General features: G+C 30.6%; 1 protein-coding gene across 1 annotated transcript in view; it reads left to right on the top strand.

Annotated features, from left to right (window-relative positions):
• Nucleotides 1-14,548, top strand: part of LOC107370334 (glycine receptor subunit alphaZ1-like) — a 30,654-nt gene that overhangs the window by 10,071 nt on the left and 6,035 nt on the right. The window contains exons 5-9 of the mRNA XM_015938333.3: nucleotides 6,768-6,850; nucleotides 7,798-7,932; nucleotides 12,716-12,901; nucleotides 13,582-13,808; nucleotides 13,888-14,148. Of these exons, the coding sequence (XP_015793819.2) occupies nucleotides 6,768-6,850; nucleotides 7,798-7,932; nucleotides 12,716-12,901; nucleotides 13,582-13,808; nucleotides 13,888-14,148 (892 nt within the window). The remainder of the gene's footprint in view (nucleotides 1-6,767; nucleotides 6,851-7,797; nucleotides 7,933-12,715; nucleotides 12,902-13,581; nucleotides 13,809-13,887; nucleotides 14,149-14,548) is intronic.

Here is a 14,548-nt window from a genome sequence, read left to right as displayed (position 1 = left end):
GGGGTAGATTTAAAATAATGAGATCTTATGAAATAGTCTATAATATTTCCACATTTCATTATTCGTAGATTCGACATCATAATTGCAGTCGTGCTTTTTATTGTAAAATTAATGCATAAATCGATTTGCATAATGAATTTATAAACAATACTCGAAACAAACATAATGCAAGATGCAAGTTTTGCAAGAAAGGTCGATAAAGAAGATTTAGAATCAAATCAAGTTGATGGTTGAAAGTGTTCTGTTTACTGCTCTATGCCACTGAAGTTGTCATAAAAGTTTGGTTTCAACAAAAATCAAAATATTAGCAGCTTTGTTGCTCAAATGTGATGAAAGAGCTATTCTATTTATCATCATGATTACCAAGAAAACAAAGAAAATTGAGTCAGATTGAAATGTAATGAAAAATAAAATTGCAGTCTCCTTGTTTTATTTGATAAACATGTTCTGTTGTTATGGATGCTTTTTAATCATTTGTTTCGTCCAAACCATATTTATATGAAATGCTTTGACATCACCCAAGTTATTAGGAAAATCAAAGTAAATCAATTCAGATCATCAATATAGAGTGAATTCAGCATCCAACCTGCGTACTTATTTGCTAATTGGAAACAATTTTAGACTCTTTGTTTATTTGACACTGTTTACATTTTTACCTTTAGTCTTTTCTGTTTTAAGATTTTGCAATTTACACAATTCAATAAGTTTTTCATTTGAAATGCAAACATTTTCATCATCTCAGCTAAGGGAAGACCAAGTCTTGAGATTAGGGAACCCGAAAATTGTTTTGTGTTTCTCAAAAGTTTTGTATCGTTGCTTACTCAGATCATGTTCGTTAATAGAATTCGCATCTGATGATTAATAGATAATCAAATTTTAGGCATTCAAAAGAGTTACTCTTCAGCAGAGGCAACGAATGAACCACTTCCAAGCTTAGTATAGTTGGTATGATAGAAACTCAGACCTGAAATATGCTGATCCGGTAACACTTTACAGAGGACGAAAATCTATTATAAATGGTATGCACTGCTGTAGCAGTTAGATTAGGAGCCATAAATCACCTTAAATAGTTCGTAGTCGAATGTGAAGGCGACCGTTCCATCGTTCCATATGGGCATTCATGTCTATACCGAATTCAATTGCAGAATATAAATTTCTTAAAGTATTAGCTCTCTACAAAACTGCACATTAATAAAGGATTTTGATGCATAAGTCAAACTCTTTCTATTACATCAATGCTTTTCTCAATAAATAATCCTACGATATTGCTTTCCAACGAATCTGAAATCCAGACTTCCTGCAAACCCCTGATCCAGCGACTATTACACCAGGCTAGCATACACACAGATTTGCAACACAGTTCGGCAAGGGATGAAAGGCTACAAATCATTCTGATTAACAGAACTCTGAATGTGACCTAGAAACAGTGAGGTTGTAAACTATTAATGATAACAAGTACACAAGGTTGAAAATTATGTTAGCATATGTTGATATTGCTCTAGCACAGTAAAGTTTGTCTCAGATCCGGACTTTAAAAGGATAATAATGCAAAAATATGTAAAATGTATTTCTTTCATCACTTCGACATTGATGAATAAAGTACATGAACAAACTTGATGTCGTGTGAATTTATAGCCCAGTATATTTAATCGATGTATTTAATTCTCTTCTCTCTTTCCGTCTTCAAGCTTTCGAATATTTAAATTGTTCGCAAATTCAAGTCGAATTCATTCTATTGAAAAAAATTGTTCTGAGCATAAAAACTCTGACAAATCATGTTATTCAATTGGAACAATCTTTTCTCATTGACAATTATGTAAATGCAAATTCACTTTTTCCTTTCACTTTATATCTCATGCTGAACAACTAGAAACTCTTTAACTTTGTATTATCAAGTTACTTCATTATTCACATTGCATCCATTTACTTTAAGATTATCATTATTATTAATACTATTACTTTTATTTGTGCAACTATTATCTTTATCTAACAAGATCTCTGTTATTACCATTTCACAACTGATTCTACTAGAGTTTCCTAGTCATTTACTAAAGATTTTTTACACTCTTTTCGTCTCTTTCATTCCATGTTATTGTTGTAAAATATCGTTCCTTGGTGAATGAAAAGATGAAAAACCAGGAAAAAGTTAAGTTCACATTAATGCATATTCAATATGCATTTCATTCAAAAACTTGACGCTTATTCTCATTATTCTCTGCATTTTAACATCATTAGAATATTTTTTCTATTATTCTCTTTTTATTGTTGGCCCATGTGAAGTAGGGTTAAGAGCAGCAATGGAAAGATCAAATATATCATTAACTAATATTTAAAATAAAAGTAAAAAATTACTTTATATCTTTGAGACGAAAATTTATCAAACTCAAATGCGAAGAGCAAAAGTAATGCAATACAGAAGCTATAATATTCAAATCGATCGAATACTGTTGGGCGAGGTAAGAAGACCAATGAAATTGATTATTACATCGAATATTCAAACTCTAATCCTGCTTTACATTTACCACGATTGGTGATCGACCATCGCAAGCAATATGTCAAGCTAAAATTTGACAAAATAGTGCTGAGTAGAACTCAAATGATCATAGTTCGAAGCTGTCTTCTACAAGCACATTGTCTCTGCTTATGGTAGATACTTTATGCATTTTAAACGCTCGTTAAACACTTGGAATAAATTAAACTTGAATTAAGTGATTATTTCATCGATTAATGATTTTCAAAAGAAAAGGTAAACTTATATTCAACTTCAGCTGAATCGTTAATGTGTGATAAACGTGTTAGAATAAGATCAAGAGGACTTTGATTATTAGGTAATGAAACACATTCAAGGTTCAATTTTGTTCACACATATTACTTTACACTCGAAATACGTTGTGTCAAATAGAAAGTTCAGTCAGCTATAAATTGGGAGAAAATTTTAATGACAGTGAATTGCAGTTTAGTTTAGACCATGAAAGACATTTTCGACTTTAAAACATCGAACTTCTAAAAATTGCTTCAAAACAGCAAAAAGGAGGAAAAAGAATGCGATGAAGATGCGAATGAAGAGAAAAAAATCGAATGAGATTAAAATATTTCATATTAAGGATTGATTGAATTGAAACAATCTGAACCAATACGATTGATGAATAAATCGTAATAGATAATTTCATGTTCTTATAAATTTAGAAACATCATGAGTCTGAGTACACAGAAAAAGTCTAAGGTCAGCATCGAGTAAGAACGAATAATTTATAAACTCTATTTTGTTATTGTATAAATTGTTATTGTTTTATATTTACAAGAAATAATATCGAATAAAACTTTTTTTGAAACAGACCAAGAATTAAAGAAAAAACATTTGAATTATTTTCATCCTGAAAAACCATGAAACTTATCACTTACTCATTTGCTATCTTCCTCCATTCCTGATCATCACGTATAGTAATTTTATTAGGAGCTTGAAATGGTAAATATGTAAATGCTGAATTATTTTCTTTCATCTCAAACACTTATTCAAATTGATAAAATGTGCAATTGAATAGTGTTGATCAAGTTACCAATAAAATAGTTCATGCGATTTTGTATAAAGCAAGATGAATTGATGTGCAAGTTTGATGAAATTTCGAGTTTCAATTTTCCATATAATTTTTCTATTCTTATTGACACAATAAGACAAAATATAATATAATGCAGCCCAAAATTGTTTCAATTGCACTTTCAACCCACATTTGACTCCTTTCGAAGATTTGAATGCTTCAGTTGTGGAAATTTTCCCTTTTCTTCTTGTAAATCAAATTAAATATCTAATTTTTATTATAATTAAAGTGCACAGATTGATGTCGTTTGTGAGACAGACAACTAAACAAGAAAATTTTGGACTAATGCAAGGAAATTTCAGCTTTGAAATTGATTGGATCTGTCAATTTATCAATAAGCATTTTTTCGTGGAAACTATGATCTTTTAACTTGCAACATTCATCATCTTCATTCTATCGAAGAGAACATTTCTCAAAACATTGGGATCTACATGTATACTTTAACATGGAATCTGCAGGTCAACTGCTGAACTGACTCGAACTTACTTTTTGCATGTCAATTTAATTTTACTTTCAGCAAACAATGAAACTCTAAATTGACTGTAAAAAAGTCCGTAAAGATAAAATTTAGAGTGAATTTATATTACAAAATCTAAAATAAGGTCTGGAAATTGTGTATTGACCCAAAAACCGTTAATATTAGTCAGTTCACCAAAAGCTGTTTAACTGTACAAAATTATTTTCCTTGCAACTTTCATTTTCCTTGTTGGTCAATTAAATGGATAAAAAGTGTCAGTTTTACAAGTTGAAGGCAAAACTCTTGAGGATTACTGAAAGTTATTTTGTGTGGAAAGGAAAGAAAACAATGAAAAAAAGTTTAAATGTGAATGTAAAGACTTTACATGGAGTGAAAACTCCCAACGTTAAGTCGAAACAATTTAAAAGTTAACTGATAGGAAATGAAAATCGAGTTCAGTATTTGAAAAGGGAATTACCATGGCACAGGTTGAGTATTCAGATGCCACAAAAGTTTCATTACGATGTAATACATTTTGTATCACATTTTAAATCTTTAAAATGATTTTTATTGCTTCTTCGTAAACAACTTTCAAAGATTTTGTTGATACAAATACAAATTTAAACAATAATCTCAACACTCAAATCTTTCCATCTCATTTCACTGAATTATTTCCAATAGTTTGCCGTTTATTATTTCAAAATTGATACATTTTATTTTGATTAAGTTGTTCAATTATAATGCTCAATTGCAAGAGATACAAAATATAAAAAGACTTTAAATTCAAGGTAAAAACTGATGAAAAATTGAATATGATGGAATTTATCAACTCAATTGAACTCATAATGAGTTGATTAAATTTACAAATTGATGATCAATGAAAGCGAAATTCAAGCATGAAAACGGAGAAGAATGTTACATTGAAATTATTCTTTTGTACTTAGTCGAAGAAACTTTTGCTTTTTGTATAACATTGCTTATTTTGTTCAAATTGTTTGTGGTTTTACAGATGAACAGTAAATTGCTTTGCTTCATGACAAAATAATGATAACAGTTTTACAAGTTCTACTCGTTAAACATGAATCTGGCAGTGTGAGCACAAAAAATGGGTGAAGATGAATGAAAAGGAAGTTGAAAGAAATGTTCAACAAAAACTGACGACCATTTCATTGATGCTTTATTGTTTATAAGAAGTTCACTTTTCCCTTTCTTTCGTCTCTTTTTTGTCCCATTGATACTCATTCAGATTGATTACTTCGCAATACTTTTCATCAAAATTTATCGCTTCATTCATTTCTAGCTCCCTGTTTTCCCATCATTTTTCATCCTTGTCTTTCGTTGCACCATTCCAATCATAATGAAGATTATATTGTATTGGCTTTAAACCTCTTTTGTCAGGTTAAACTTTTATTTTTCACTCACTCTTTTAATACATTTACCCTGATTCTTTACAAAGGCAATTTATTTTCAATAGAAAGTTGCAAATCTAATGAACAATTAAAAAAGGAACAACAGTTGGATCCCAACTGAGAGACAGTCTAATTTGGTTTGGGCTCGATTTGCATCAATTTTCAACATTTTCCTCGTTTTCATATTTATCATTCACTTTTAATCTCAATTGTTCTTGTTCATGCTTTCCATTTTAGCCCTTTTTCACGAGAATTGCTGCTTTTTTAAATTGCTCCTTCATTTATATTCATTTTTTTCAAATCTTGCCATTTCCTATTCAATTTTTGGGTTTTAGCAAAACAAAAAGATGACACTTTTCATTTCAAAACTAAAACGATAAACTTTGGCTATAAACGACATCTAATCCATCATCAAAATTTAGAAATGAATTGTATTTGATTTAACTTTGTTGCAAATTCCGTTTGGAATTTAGTACATCAAAATGATTGGGAGACGTAAAATACTTTGAAGGTTCCGTTTCATTAACAAACCATGAACAACAGTAAAATAAAAAGCTTATAAGCTTATCCGAAGAGTTACTACTTTGCAAGTGGAAAAAAGCCGAATGAATAAAGACTAAACTAAAAAGAGTTGCAAGTTGAACCATCAAAATTATAATAGACTCGTTTACCTTTTTGGCCGAATTTTTGCTTCCCATCAACTTCAATTATCTTTTGTGTGTTGCACAAAATCTCATCATTTTACTCCAAGTTATCATCACTGTTGAAACTTCATCTTACCTTGTCACTTTATGTTCACGTAAGCAAATGAATAAAATTGAAAGAGTAAAGAAGTGGAATAAAAAACAAGTCGAAAGAAACCTAAAAATGCTTTCAAGTTGTTGGTTAAGAATGAAATGTCATTGAATAAATAAGATAAAAAACGTTTTCCTTTACTATTCAGGTAAATGTGATGAACAATTTTACCCTGAATCTGCGACAAAAGTAAATATTTTCATGTGCTCTTTACTTCTTCACCATTCCTTATTTGCCATCTTGAGCATTTCTCACCTTTTGTCAGCAAGTCTTGAAGATGAAACTTTTCCTTTTCCTTTTTCATGTTTTCATAATAAACTATGAACAAATTATCATGAAACTCTGCTCAATCTTTATTCAATCTCATTACTAAAGAATGAAACTCTACGTCCTCTCTCTCTCTCTCTCTCTCTCTCTCTCAACTTGTCTGTCCATTAAATCAAAGTTACGTTTCATGAATATGTACAACTAATCAGTATTTCTATCTTTTTCCTTTTTCTTCTTTTTTAGGTTGAAACTTCGATTCTCTTGTATGATGGACTTGTATCGATTCCCAATGGATTCTCAGGTTTGCGCTATTGAGCTTGCATCATGTAAGTTTACTGATCAAATATGATTTTCAACTCTTCTTTTCTTCTTTTAAACCAGCACTGCCAATCCAAAGCAGCAATTTGTCCACAAGCAAAGTCCATTATTTTTATGATATTTCCATATATTGTCCATGCAATAACATTTACAGCAATAAACTGAAAGAACATCAGAAATGAATAAATAAATAGCAGCACAAAGACTGTATAGAGTCTGAAATAAATGAAAGGTTAAATCGCAGATGCACTTCCATGCAGATGAAAAATCAATTAAAAGAGTAAGAAAGGACTGAAAGTTTATTAAACAAATTACTTGTTGCTTGTCCAATTTCAGGATAATAATGCATCAATTTTCAATCTTAAGGATTTTCATGCTTTGAAAATTAGTTACTTTATTAGCTGGCTAAATGTGGTATGCGCTAAGCTACCTCATAAGGTATTTCAATGTAAACAGTTGAAATCTCCATCTTTGCAGTTGAATTTCATGCTTCATCTAGAACATAGCCAGTTGATAGAATTAATATCAGAAAAAACTGAATAAATAGCAGAAAATGTGCTAATGTTCAACTAAATTGTTGGAGAATCAGAGTTGAAAGAGAATAAAACAATTCCATTTGATTCGGATTCTTTTTTCATTGTCTTCTCGCATTCAATTTCGCCATGTTTCATTCTGATGGTTCTCTCATGGAATCATTAATAATATTATTATTATTCTGTTTGGTGTCACAAACAGAAGGATATACCTTTCACTCAAACCAAATAAAACCCTTTTTCCTTCAATGCTCAATGATAATGGAATATGAAACAACTCATTCAAACAGAACTATTTTCCTTTTTTCGTTCCGATTTGCTTTTTAATATTTCTTTAATCATCAAATTTTCACTTTTCCTTCAATTGAAATTTACTCATTGAATCGTGTTTGCGTTTTATTCCGCCCTTCTTTCGATTTTAGTTTCAAAGACGACAGATGAACTCCAACTTAAATGGAAAGAAACAGATCCAATAGTTTTATATGAGAATCTTAAGCTTCCACAATTTCAAATTGAACATTGGAATACATCTTTATGTAAAGAAAAGTTTCAATTTGGTAAGTCAACTCAAATCTGAAATTATTATATTACCAGTGAATTGCCATCGACTTGTTTGAATGAATCAAATTTGAGTGTCAACCAATGCTTCGATCCTCGTCATGGTCTTGATAATTGACTGCAATTTCAATATGAATACCATTTAGCTAAAGGCTTAACCCTGTGCTTAATGGTTGATGAGTGAAACTGGTCAAGTTTCTTACTGCATAAAGCTTCCCTGCAATCCTTGAAACAAATCAAAAATCGATGCTGTTGCGAAAATTCTCGTTTAACCTCGTTCATGCCAGTTTTCCAAGTGAAATATTTTCAGGTTAAAACTAATTTGCAACTAACGACCATCAAAACTTTTTAACCATATTAAGCCATCAATCATTCACTCCAACTAATATTCAAACGGTTCCAACATTTATAAAGTTCTTGTACCTACGACAGTATGGAACTGCAAACCCTCCAATATGCATTCTGTATACCAATACAGAATGCATATTGGAGGCGCAAATATAAAACAGTAAACTCACTAATAGTTTCACTTGTTAAATAAAATGTTTCTGGTTATCAATACTAGTGTAAAGAGAAGAAAACAAAAACAATTTTTACATTCGTTCACTTATTTTTATTCTGTTGATAGAAAGTTTCATTATCAAACGATAAAAGAGGGAAAATAAAATTGATGATAGTCTAACAGAAAATGTATTTTTCTTTACTCATTCCTTATTCTTCTAGCCATGAATGTCATGGGTAACAATGAATTATCATGAAATGAATGCTGTTTATAAGTCAATATGTTTCAATGAGAATAGAAAAGCAAAGAAATAGAAAAGAGCAAAAATATAAACACAAACATAAAAAAAGCGTAAAAATGTTGAACAATTTATTCCAAGAAAACAATGTTACATGATCAAGGAAGTTATTTCATTGAGAGCCTTTGATTGATCAGTTTTGATCAGTTGCTGTGAAATTGCTCAGTGCTCGAAAAAAACTTGGAATCAAGGCAAAACCTACTCCAATGTTGAGGTCAAATTGATTTTGATCCAAGCTTGTAGACTTTTCAACCTATCAAACAAGGTTTTCTGGTTTCAAATCAAGTTGAATGAAATGTTTGAAGTGTAAAAAAAGTGCTCAAAGGGAAAGAAAACAAAGCAAACAAAGTTGCTAATTAAAAGATGGACAAACAAGTGACATGCAAGTATGGATGAGCTGAATAGGTGGATGACCACAGTAACCAAAAGCAATTTGTAATTGTCACATAACTCAACTTGAGACGACATTTGAAACATGATGGCCAGAAAAGAATCCATGAAATGTTTTTAGATGAAATGTTGCTACAAAAAGGAGAAAGCATAAGAATGACTAGGAATGGATAAGTAAAAAAAGGTAAACTCCATTGAATAAGTGGATGATGATGTGCAGATGGAAGGTGAAAAGAAAATGAAAAGAGATGAAAAGAAAAGACAATAAATGAAAGAGAAAATATTTGCTCGTTTTGACTCAATTTAATAAGCATGTAAGGTGCTGTGATAAAGATCAAGATTGAAGAATAAAGAATGCAAAGGAAAAAGTAAACGGAAAAATGACAAACGTGAATTGAAGTTTCTTTTTTCACTTCATCATTGGTCTGACTTTTTTATTATTGAGTGAAAATAAAGTCATCAGAATAATGATCATTACAGATGACTTTGATGCTGTCCATAATATGGATCAATGTTGAACTTTTGTCCTTTGATTTTTTTAATCTTTTTTTTCTCAGTCTCCGTTTCGTTGTTGGTTGACTTGTTGTCAACACCCAACATGATGATGGTTATGGTAGGAAAAGTATAATACAATAAAATGGATTCAAACATCTGAAAACTTAGACAAAAGTCGAAAGTTTTTTGAATTTTTAAATTGATCACTTGAAAAATTACAGAGCAGAAATTGAAACGATTTTTTTTCTTTTTCAACCCTTAATAATCTAAATGATGCTACACTTTATCATCAACATCTATAGTTGAATGGTTAAATCATCTTAACGACACTCTTATTGCATTTTTTGCCTTCACCCTTAACATTGGAGTTCAGACCATCAATTGATGTTGTAAATAAAAGTTTAACTATTAACCTCAACAATGATCATTCTGGTCAGTTTTAGACTAAAACTTTTAGTACCTTGAGTTTATTGTCTGAGTATGTTCGAAGTCGACTAATTAATGTGTAAATAATCTTATAAACAACAAATTGATGAAAATTATGGGCTGCTTTCGTTCACTGAAACTTTCAATCATTTAGACTGAATTTCAGAGAAAATATGACAGTTCAACGCTTTCAACTGTGAATAATTTAATGATCAATGTTCAATTTTGATTTCCATTTCTATCTGAAATAAAATATAAGTGAACAAAATGCATTTGATTATTTAAATTATTTATCAATGGTTCGTAATATTAATACAAATTCATTTAATCAAGGTAGGAGATTATTATTATTTTCAATCCCAAAGAGTCTCACCTAATTATTGAACGGATCTGAACATTATTTCTCTTGTGTCTCTTTAAAGTTTTGCCAAAATTCTTGACCGAAATGCGAATCGACTTGCTTATTTAGTCAAAGCAACATTGAATCGCTTTGGTCAGCTGGGATTGCGCTTCCAAAATTTTGATCGTAACATAAATGGATTTCTTGTTGGATAGGAACTAGATTTCATCCTAGGGTCCAATTATTATAGTTTCACTCTTTTTTGTAACATAAAAATATTCGGAATCATCTATTGGACGCAATTAATTTTTGTCACTGAATTTATACAAAATTACTGTCATTTTTAGCAATTCTGTTTTGTGTCAACAGACCCCGAATACACGCAGATTGATAGTTATCAAGAGTATTTATTCGATTAGTTTGTTTTACAATGCACGGATTATTATCTGTTCAAAAGAAAACATTAAATAACTACATTACGAACATTCATAATTATCTTTCAACTCAAATCCCAAACTCAAATGTTTTCAGTCTTATTGTCTGAGCGTAAGCGAAGGCTTTATTATGAAAAGCGTGCGGATATTACCCACTCTAGAGCCAAAACTACTGAGCCAATCTCAACCAAATTTTATATACAGCTTCGATATGTTATGGAGCATTGCAGACGAAAATTTGGTTGAGATTGGCCCACTTTTACGAAATTAGTAATTTTGATTAAAAATAGATGTCACTTGTCAAAAATTAATAGGGATAACTATGGGCAAAAACTTTCGGACCTTTTTGGGTTTGTAGGGACTTAAAAACTGAGTCAATTAGTGCTATTACAAAATTTATCGATCGACAGTTTTCGATAAAATCGTGGTCAGAGTTTAAACTTCGATCATCTTTTCTTCAGCTATGGAAGTAGACTTTTCCATGAAACTCATTTTCTTGATATAAATTTACATGGCCGACCAGAAAATGCACTTATTCAAGGAATAACATTTTCTTTTCCTCTAAAACAGATCAAATTAGGCTTGAGATAAACGGACCGCAAAGTTGTACAATAGAAGCAGATTATTTCACTAAACTCGTATATCTGTCTGAATTTTTATTATATACCAGAAAATGTACTTATTTTAGGATAAAATTCTGTTTCTTTACAACAGAACATTTCAATTTCAGTTAAATCGACCGCTTTCTGTGACCATAAGAGTTAGAGAGCTGAAACTTAACAGTAATCGATAAAAATTGGATTAACACTTTTTCGATCTAACGACAGTTCTCTTGTGGCTATTGCCCGTAAAAACTTATTGCTAAGAACTTTAGTCATATGCGCGCTCAGACTTCACTGTAATCAACAGTAGTCTAGTTCTAGTAATTATATTCAATACACACAAATTCATTGTTCCGACGGTAAAAGAAAGTCTTTTTTCCTTATGATTAGATTCAACTTCATAGAAAACTTGGAAGAAAAACTGAATGAAAAATAATTTTTTATTGGTCATGAACCATGATGAAGATGGAGATAGACACAGATAGCAGAAAAGTGGTGTAAATCATATTTTCTTGTGAAGTAGTTCATTTTTGTTTCATTGTCATGGTGTTTATTTTATTCTTACGATTGTTTTAGCATCAATCGACCTTGAGTAACCAGCGGATGATAATTTATTAAAATAAAACTTGGAGTGATCGGAAGGAAAAGAGAAAGCAATGATTCTAATGATAATCATCGAAATTGATTTCTTTTTGTTGGAGTTATTAATATTTCTTTTGTTCTTATTCCGAGTCGATCAAGAAACATAAATATTATCTCGTGCTTATCCACATTTGGAATGAAAATTTTTATCTTGTTTGTGTTTTGATTATGTATGATAATAAATGAGAAATAAGAAAAAATTTCATGATAAAATAAGTGCAGGAGTTTTATTCATTTTAGTTCTGTCTTGATACAAAGGAGAATGAAAAATGCAAGACATAAACAATAAATCTTATAATGGTGTGAAAATTACTTGAAACAGATTATTTGAGCATGCAATTTGACAATTATCATACTAAATATTATCTAATTACTTTTTAAGCCTTCCTTGGATGGACATTGAAATAGTCAATTTGATCGACTAAGTGAAATAATCACATTCAAATGCATTTATTTAGATGAAAAATGTCCTTTTCGTTAAGTAACAATCGAGAGGATATTCTTCGAGATGATAGAAATGATTGAAAAAAGTTAAGAGTTGAATATCTTGCATGGTATGGTAATAGATGCCTGAGTTGTCTCAATATTCCAATTCCAAACTAGAACAAAAAGCTTATTTTCAAATTATTATAAATTGGTTTTCTTCTTTTCAGGTGAATATAGTTGCCTAAAAGCCGAATTTTATTTACAACGATCTCTCGGATATCATTTAGTTCAATCTTACCTTCCAACATCACTAATCGTTTTCATTTCATGGGTTTCGTTTTGGCTGGATATCGATGCAATTCCAGCCCGAGTTACTCTTGGAGTAACGACTTTGTTAACGATTTCGTCAAAAGGTAATTTTTTATTCGAGTATTTATTATTTTTTACCTTTTCTAGATTAAAACTCACTATTCATGGATGCTCAAACTAAAAACTTGAACAAGTGAATTTATTGATTTGAAGTAAAATATGATACGATTAATCTCAAAACTCTTCAAGACTATTTGGATATTTGTAATCTCTACGACATTTAGAGGCCCCCTGAAAGCTTTTTTTATAATTAATAATAATTTGCATAATTTCTAACACAAGCATAGTATGAACCCAAGAAAACACATGTATCATTGAAACATTTTCAATTGAACAGGAAAATTTGTGCAGCTCATCAATCGTAGATATCGCTTATTTACAATAGTTCAATTCGTTTCCTCTGAACTTTTCTAAACATAGCATCAACAATTGTTCCTGGACTCAAACCCCAAAAAATGGCATTTTCATTTTCCCTGAAAGGAACAATGATTTCATTTAGATATGACTTATAATTAGATACAAGTATAAGTTAGTCTTTATCGACTCCCTGCTCCATTAATATTTTTTTGTGTATTCCATCATAATGCATAACCTGAATATAAATCTTTCACCTTCTCAGAAATACCCATTCTCAATCCAAAAAGTCAAGACATACAGATTATAAAAATTTCCAAATTTAATCTTAATAGTTAATGACTCTTTCATGATTTGAAAATATTTCTAGGCTCAGGAATCCAAGCTAACCTTCCACCAGTTTCGTACATTAAAGCAATTGACGTTTGGATGGGTGCTTGCACTACATTTGTTTTCGCTGCTTTACTCGAGTTTACCTTTGTCAACTACCTATGGAGACAAAAATGCAAACAAAGAGCGTCACATTTTAGACAAACAATTACCAATTTAAAAGCAAACATTACAAACTCTACAAACAATCCAGCTGACCAAGCTAAAGTAAAGTTTTGATCAAATTATTGAATTGTTAATTAATAGATTTTTTCATTTCATCTTTTTTTTGCTCTTTATATTCAAGAGAGACGAGGGAAAGACAAAAATGGTCTTTAATGGACCACCGAATGAACCAATTGGAATAACATTGACACGTCTCAGTGCAGGTGCGAATGGAGGCGGTGGTTGCAGTAGCAGCGGTGGTAGTAGTGGCGGAGGTAATGATCATTATGTGCGTTACCAACTTGGTGATGTACCCAAAGCATCTGGAATCGATAGAACTTGTCGATTTTTATTTCCAATGCTGTTTCTTGTGTTCAACACTGTTTATTGGCCTTACTACATTTACTAATTTAACGAACCTGTTGAAATGTTGAGAAAACAAAAATAAATTGAATATCAGAAAAACGCAAAACAAATCGTAAATTCAGCACATAAACATGAGAAATGAAAAAAATCAAGGAGAACAATAATTTTATGCAGCAGGAAAAAGTTATAATTATAATATTGTATACAAAAATATAATTGCTATAATTCGAACATTGACCAATCTTTATGGTTCGATCTCATTCTTTCTCTATCTTCGGAATTTCAATAACGATAATCGAAAATCTGATTACGAAAAGAGGCTGTCTTTAGAAAATGATCTCCTAAAAGTTTGGATGAAAAATCTCGTTATCAACTTTATGAATGAAAATTTTTGCCGACAAGTTTATAAAGCTTTACTATGTGATGAAATGAAATTT

The sequence above is a fragment of the Tetranychus urticae genome, chromosome 1, assembly GCF_039701765.1.
Source record: "Tetranychus urticae isolate SD_2017Ah chromosome 1, NJAU_TeUrti_SD_1.0, whole genome shotgun sequence".
NCBI classification, from domain to species: domain Eukaryota; kingdom Metazoa; phylum Arthropoda; class Arachnida; order Trombidiformes; family Tetranychidae; genus Tetranychus; species Tetranychus urticae.
This window is presented reverse-complemented; position numbering and strand designations above follow the sequence as displayed.